This window comes from Cebus imitator, unplaced genomic scaffold (assembly GCF_001604975.1).
Source record: "Cebus imitator isolate Cc_AM_T3 unplaced genomic scaffold, Cebus_imitator-1.0 Scaffold571, whole genome shotgun sequence".
NCBI classification, from domain to species: domain Eukaryota; kingdom Metazoa; phylum Chordata; class Mammalia; order Primates; family Cebidae; genus Cebus; species Cebus imitator.
The window spans coordinates 1,441,153-1,448,519 of record NW_016107886.1 but is presented as its reverse complement, the minus strand read 5'-3'; the positions used below and the strand labels follow the sequence as shown (position 1 = coordinate 1,448,519).

The 7,367-nt window shown below is 46.4% G+C and overlaps 1 protein-coding gene across 1 annotated transcript in view; it reads right to left on the bottom strand.

Moving 5' to 3' along the window:
- Window positions 1-5,243, bottom strand: part of TRIML2 (tripartite motif family like 2) — a 15,637-nt gene extending 10,394 nt beyond the window's left edge. The window contains 3 exon segments of the mRNA XM_037734052.1: window positions 418-609; window positions 4,703-4,798; window positions 5,055-5,243. Coding sequence (XP_037589980.1) covers window positions 418-609; window positions 4,703-4,798; window positions 5,055-5,243 — 477 coding nt within the window.
- Window positions 5,244-7,367: the final 2,124 nt, after the last annotated feature.

Below are 7,367 nucleotides of genomic sequence, written 5' to 3'. Positions count from 1 at the left end.
AGCAGGGAGTGGTGGCACGCGCCTGTAGTCCCAGCTACTTGGAAGACTGAGGAAGAAGAATCGCCTGAACTCAGGAGGCAGAGGTTGCAGTGAGCCAAGATCGTGCCACAGCACTCCAGCCTGGGTGACAGCATGAAACTCCACCAGAACAAAATAAAACAAAACATCCCAGACTTGCTGTCCTGCCTGCCACCCCAGAAACAGTCATAACTAGGCAAGGCCATGATATTGAAGCAGGATACCTTCTGTTGAAGCAGGATGCCTCTCAAGAGACACACGATTCTTTGACACCTATTATGTATGTTTAAGCTGAGACAGATGTGTGTGCACTGGATATGTGATTCTGAAACTGACATAATGTTCAGCTCTTCTTCTCATTTCTCAAATATTCTGAGGATGTTGTTTTTAACATCTCACCTGTAGCATTTCCTGGAACGTCTCCTCCAGCTCTGTGGCAAGCTTCATCACTTGATTGAGATGAGCTTCTCTCAAGTTCAAGTCAGCTATGCACCCCTGCCGTCTCTGATTCAGCTCACGCTCTTCATTCAACAACCGGAGTCTCATATTGTACTCAGACTCAATCATCTTTTTAAAATTTTGTTCCTCTTCCTTCCTCATAGATATAGACATGATAGACTTCAAGTTACACATGATAGATTAAAGCCACACACACACACACACACAAACACACACATTATAATACTTACATACATATATCTTATATTGACCACAATACATTCTTTCCATCTCAAATCCCAATATAAAGACAGGGAAATATAAAGTACAGGAGAAGAAAGAAAAGGAATATCCAAAGGACGAATGGAATTTGAATCAACATCAGTCAAGACATCAACACAATTTTAGAACATAAAATGCAGATGAAGAAATGTTCATCATTAAGGAGAAACTAAGGGAGCTACAGCCTCTGTTATCACAGAGGCCAGGGCGCTAGAGAAGGGCCAGTGGGATTTGCTGACACTTGGGAAAGAGGTGTGGGAAAAAAAGAGTCATGGATGAAAGACACCGAAAATGTTAGACGAAGCAACTGGAAGAATTGAATTACCAATAGAGAGAGAGAATCTATGGAAGGGCTGGATTCCAGGAGTGAGGAGTGTGCCTGAGTTTGGGATGTGATGAATTTGCTATCACTCAGATATCCAGGTATAGATAAGAAGTAGGAAATTGGACGTGAAGCCTACTACCATTTGGAAGCCCAGGCTAGGGGTGCCTATTTGGAAGTAGTTATCTTAGAGATGCTGTTTGAGCATCTCCATTAAGCTATTTTTTTTTTTTGAGACAGAGTCTCGCTCTGTCACCCAGTCTGGAGTGCAAAGGCATGATCTTGGTTCACCGGAACCTCCACCTCCTGGGTTCAAGCAATTCTCCAGCCTCAGCCTCCTGAGCAGCTGGGACTGCAGGTGCCCACACCATGCCCAGCTAATTTTGTATTTTTAGTAGAGACGGGGTTTCACCATGTTGACCAGGATGGTCTCCATCTCTTGACCTCGTGATCCACCCGCCTCGGCCTCCCAAAGTGTTATAGGCGAGACCCACCGCGCCCGGCTAAGGGCTTATTAAACTATTCAAGATTAGGCTGGGCGCGGTGGCTCAAGCCTGTAATCCCAGCACTGTGGGAGGCCGAGGCGGGTGGATCACGAGGTCAAGAGATCGAGACCATCCTGGTCAACATGGTGAAACCCCGTCTCTACTAAAAATACAAAAAATTAGCTGGGCATGGTGGCGCGTGCCTGTAATCCCAGCTACTCAGGAGGCTGGGGCAGGAGAATTGCCTGAACCCGGGAGGCGGAGGTTGCGGTGAGCCGAGATCGCGCCATTGCACTCCGGCCTGGGTAACAAGAGGGAAACTCTGTCTCAAAAAAAAAAAAAAAAAAAAACTATTCAAGATTAAGTGAAATCAAGATTAACGACACCATTGATAACAATGATCTGACTTCTCACCAGCTCTCCACCTGCCCCCATATCACCATCATCTCTACTTAAGCACTGCAAGTCCTTCTGCCCGTCTCTCCGCCTCTGCTTCTTTTTTTTTTGAGATGGAGTCTGGCATTGTTGCCCAGGCTGGAGCGCAGTGGCTCGATCTCAGCTCACTGCAATCTCCACCTCCCAGGTTCAAGGAACTCTCCTGCCTCTCAGCCTCCCGAGCAGCTGGGACTACAGGCGCGCACCATCATGCCCAGCTAATTTTGTATTTTGAGTAGAGACGGGGTTTCACCATGTTTGCCAGGATGGTTTCAATCTCCTGACCTCATGATCTGCCCACCTCGGCCTCCCGAAGTGCTGGGATTACAGGCGTGAGCCACCGCGCCCGGCTTGCTTTTACTATCTTAGTGTCTATTTTCATTTGGCAGCTAGCATGTTTCTATGAAATGGAAGATAAAGGATGTCAGTCTTCTGTTCAAAACGTTCCAGCGGTTTTGAACCTTGTATTGCATGGAAGGCTAGCCACCCCAAATGCCTGACCCCTTCTGATCTCAACACCCACAGCCCTACTTCGGCCAGACACCTGGCAGCCCCGAGGCCTCCCCAGCTGCCATTCCCGCTGCCTGGCCAAGTCCCCCACCTCCTTCAGCGCCGCCTTCTGAGTAACAAGGTCCTGATCACTTTATTTAAAAGCTCACTCCATTGCTTCCTTTCTCACTTAAAAATGTTTTTAAACACCGCCCACGTAACATACTATGCATTTAACTTATTTTCTGTACATCCAACTAGAATGTAAGCTCCACGAAAGCAGAACTGTTTTTTGGTTTTCCCCTGATGAGCCCCTAGCACCTCGCATAGTCCCTGGCAAACAGTGGGATCTCATTATGTGCTTGGGGCTGAAAAAGTAAGGGGGATCAGCTGAAAAATTCTTACCTAGCCAGGCAACTGTCCACTACTCTCTAACCCAACTAGGCATTTATTTCTTGTAAGAATGGAGGGAGAGGGCCGGGTGCAGTGGCTCATGCCTGTAATCCCAGCACTTTGGAAGGCCGAGACAGGCGGATCACGAGGTCAGGAGTTGGAGACCAGCCTGGCCAATATGATGAAACCCCGTCTCTACTAAAAATACAAAAATTAGCCAGGTGTGGTGGCAGGTGCCTGTAATCCCTGCTACTCGGGAGGCTGAGGCAGGAGAATTGCCTGAACCTGGGAGACGGGGATTCCAGTGAGCCGAGATCACGCCACGGCACTCCAGCCTGGGTAACAGAGCAAGACCCCATCTCGTGGGGGAAAAAAATTGAGGGAGAGGAGAGACCCAGAATCTGGGACACCTTGCACAGAACAGGATTAAGTATGAAGCTACAGTCTGAAACTGCTCTTTAAAGCGTTTTGGAATTCATGTGGCAAGCAAAAGTTGAAGAGTGCTCACTCTCCTGTGTCATTGCCACAAACGGTGCCGTTCGCCTTTTTCCGCCATCGCAAATAAGCACTGCAAATGCCATTTTACTCACAGTATAGTTCATCTGAATTTATCTTACCACGAACAAAGTTCAGATTCTTTTAACGCATTTACAATATATTTACATTCTTTTTTGCAAGCTCTTATTTGATCATTTTTTAAAAATTAAGTTTCTAGTCTTTTTCTCACTTTTTTTATTTTTACTTTTTTTTTGAGACGGTGTCTCACTGTGTGGCCCAGGCTGGAGTGCACTGGTGTGATCTCAGCTCACTGCAACCTCCGCCTCCCGGTTCAAGCATTTCTCCGGCCTCAGCCGCCAGAGTAGCTGGGATTACAGGCTCCCGTGACCTTGCCCCATTAATTTGTTTGTATATACATATATATATTTTTTTCTTTTTTTGAGATGGAGTCTCACTGTGTCACCAGGCTGGAGTGCAATGTCTCGATTTTGGCTCACTGCAGCCTCCTTCTCCAGGGTTCAAGTGATACTCCTGCCTCAGTCTCCAGAGTAGCAGAGACTACAGGGATGTGCCACCATGCCCGGTTAATTTTTTGTATTTTTAATAGAGACAGGGTTTCACTATGTGAGCCAGGATGGTCTCGATCTCCTGACCTCGTGATCCACCCACCTCAGCCTCCCAAAATGCTGGGATCACAGGCATGAGCCCCCATGCACAGCCTAATTTGTGTATTTTTAGTAGAGATGGGTGTTTTTCATGTTGGCCAGGCTGGTCTCAAACTCTTGACATCAAGTGATCCACCGTCCTCGGCCTCCCTAAGTGCTCGAATTACAGGCATGAGCCACCATGCCCGGCCTCTTACTAAAGAGCTGTATACACATTAAGATATTGGCACTTTTCCTTCCTAGAGATTTCAAATGATTTTTCTCCTTTGCAATTTGTGTTTAAACTTTGTTTATATTACACTATTTTCTCTCTCTTCGTTTTTTTGTTGTTTTTTTTTTTTTTTTTTAGTTGGGGTCTCGCTCTGTCTCCTAGGTTGGTTTGCAGTTGCACAATCTCGCCTCACTGCAGCCTCCACCTCCCCAGTTCAAGTTTCTCCTGCCTCAGCCTCCTGAGTAGCTGGGATTATGGGCACATGCCACCATGTCATGCTGATTTCAGTAGAGATGGAGTTTCACCATATTGGTCAGGCTGGTCTCGAACTCCTGACCTTGTGATCCGCCTGCCTTGGCTTCCCAAAGTGCTGGGATTACAGGCGCGAGCCACTGTGCCCAGCCCATACACTATTTTCTAACCACATGACTGGTAATTTTCCCGTAAGAATCAAGTAAGCACAGACCTGAATCATCACCATTCTTTCTTGCTCATCAGTCAACATGCTTTTAGCTGCTTCAAGTTTCTCCCTCAGTGTGTTCAATGTTTCCCAGAATAACTTCTATAGAGAAAGCACAGAATTCCAGGTTAGATGATTGATTTAACAGTTGGATTCCTAACCTCAGACAACTAAAAAGCCAACAACTCAGAGTATATATTTTCGTAGCCTTTAGGTTGAAGTTTCAATGAATGTGGAACTCATCTAACATTCCTTAATAAACATCAACTAAAGTTATGATTTTGGAGCGCCAGAATGTCTGTCCATTTCATCAGTATAGGAGTTGGCCAGAGTGTCTTGGGATCGGCGTGAATCTTACCCCGTAATTCTCAGCAGCCTCTTGTATCCCGCACACGCTGTGACGCTGGTGGTCCTGGGACTGGACGCATTTGCTGCAGAGTGTGATCTGGTCCGTATCACAGAACAGCTGTGTTTGTTCCAGGTGTGTTTCACAATAGGCATCTTCTGCAATGTTGTGCTGTAACTGAGGGCTGAGCCTTTTGGACATCCTGGTAGGTGTCCCTAGTTGAAGACTGGACTGTTTGCTGTAAGATACTTCCCTGCACTCTGAAGGGTGGGAAAATGGTGGTGGCTTCCTTTGTTTTCAGGAGCAGGCACACACACTTGGCAACTTCAGGGTCCACAAGATCCACGGAAACAGTCCACGCAGCGGGTCACTGCTCCAGACTCCTCAAATCCAACCAACCGTTGGCAGCTCCCTGCTTGGGGAAGAGACAGTTAGGCCAGAGTTCTAAGATCAGAGGGGCTCCCTGAGGTCTTCTGACAATCTTGAGCAATAAGCTGAAAATTAATTATAAGCAACAGCATGGCACAGCACTCACCCATGAGTCATTTAGGAGAAAAAAGTGCTCAAAAGGCACAGTGCTAATTATTGAAGGAACTCCAGGACTAGGGTGAGGTAACAGAGTACGAAAGGAGTTCACTGGTAGAGGCAGGGTGTGGTGGCTTATACCTGTAATCCCAGCACTTTGGGAGGCCAAGGCGGGTGGATCATAAGGTCAGGAGTTCAGGACCAGCCTGGCCAGAGTGGTGAAACCCAGTCTCTACTAAAAACTATAAAAAAAAAAAAAAAAAAAAATCAGCTGGTCGAGGTAGCAGGCGCCTAAAATCCCAGCTACTGAGGAGGCTGAGGCAGCAGAATCGCTTGAACCCGGGAGGCAGAGGTTGCAGTGAGCGAGATCGTGCCACCGCACTCCAGCTTGGGAGACAAAGTGAGACTTAGTCTCAAAAACAACAAAAAAAGAAGTTAATTGGTAGAATTACAGAAAAAAACCCTGAGCCGGCCAGGTGCGGTGGCTCACGCCTGTAATCCCAGCACTTTGGGAGGCCGAGGCGGGTGGATCACGAGGTCAACAGATCGAGACCATCCTGGGCAACACGGTGAAACCCCGTCTCTGCTAAAAATACAAAACATTAGCTGGGCATGGTGGCGCGTGCCTATAATCCCAGCTACTCAGGAGGCTGAGGCAGGAGAATTGCCTGAACCCAGGAGGCGGAGGTTGCGGTGAGCCGANTCAGTTTTAAATTTCTAATACAGTAAACGTAGACACGAACGCTCATAAACAAAAGCTTGTTGGGACCTTCGTCGATAATGAGTGCCAAGGAGTGCCCATTTCGCGTGGGCGGAAGAGCTGGAGAAATACCTAAGGTACAGGCGGCTTGATGGGTGCAGGAAGCCACCAGGGCACATGTTTACCTGTGTAGCAAACCTGCACGCTCTGCACGTGCACCCCAGAAATTACTGTATAAAAAATATTAATGCCATACGAGGAAGCGAACAAAGAGTATGTGGTAAAATGTAAAAGAAAGTATTCTAGACTTGCACTATGCAGTTAATAAATAATAATAAAATGCTATTTTTCTGGGGGAAAAAAGGACTACCGATTTCAAAACGTTGAGAATCTTGGCCTGAAAAGGCATATTCCCCACAAATGGGATTGTGGATGAACGTATCCATAATTTTGATATGTTTTGTCGGTTGCCCAAGCACAGAAGTTGTACGATTTTGCACTCCAAGCAACAAATTAAAAAGATGTTAAACTTTTGGATCATTGCCCACTGGCTGGGAGAGAAATAGTATGTTCATACATTTTCAACGTCCATCTGTTCTGTTGTTAATATGTCTAAACCTTTCATTTGCAGATGCTCAGAAGCCATTTTCATTTTTTGCTGCAAACTCTATGTTCAAGCCTCTTTCCCAGCTTATTCCATCCGGCTTTTTGGCCTTTTTTGGGGGGAAGGGTCAATTTTAAGAGATAGTTTACAGATCCAAGTTCCTTTGTATATTATACGACTTGCCAACACTCTCTCTCCTTGTCTTTGAAATCCCTGGTAGTTTCCCATGTTTTATGTCCCTGAACATGTCTGAGATGACTCCAAGTCACCAAAACAAAGAAATTCACCAATTCAAATGTTCCTTAAGAACTGAAATTTTCCTCGAGCTCTCGGCAGCAAACATAGCTGACTACCACACTCTTCCTCCTGGAATTTCTTCCCTCATCTGTGCACAGCTCACATTCCTCTAACTCGACTGGTCTTGTTCCCCAAGGCCTTTTCCGGTTTGACATCCTCTGAACCTCTCAGTCTTGGGGTGCTTCAGGGTTCAGTTGTG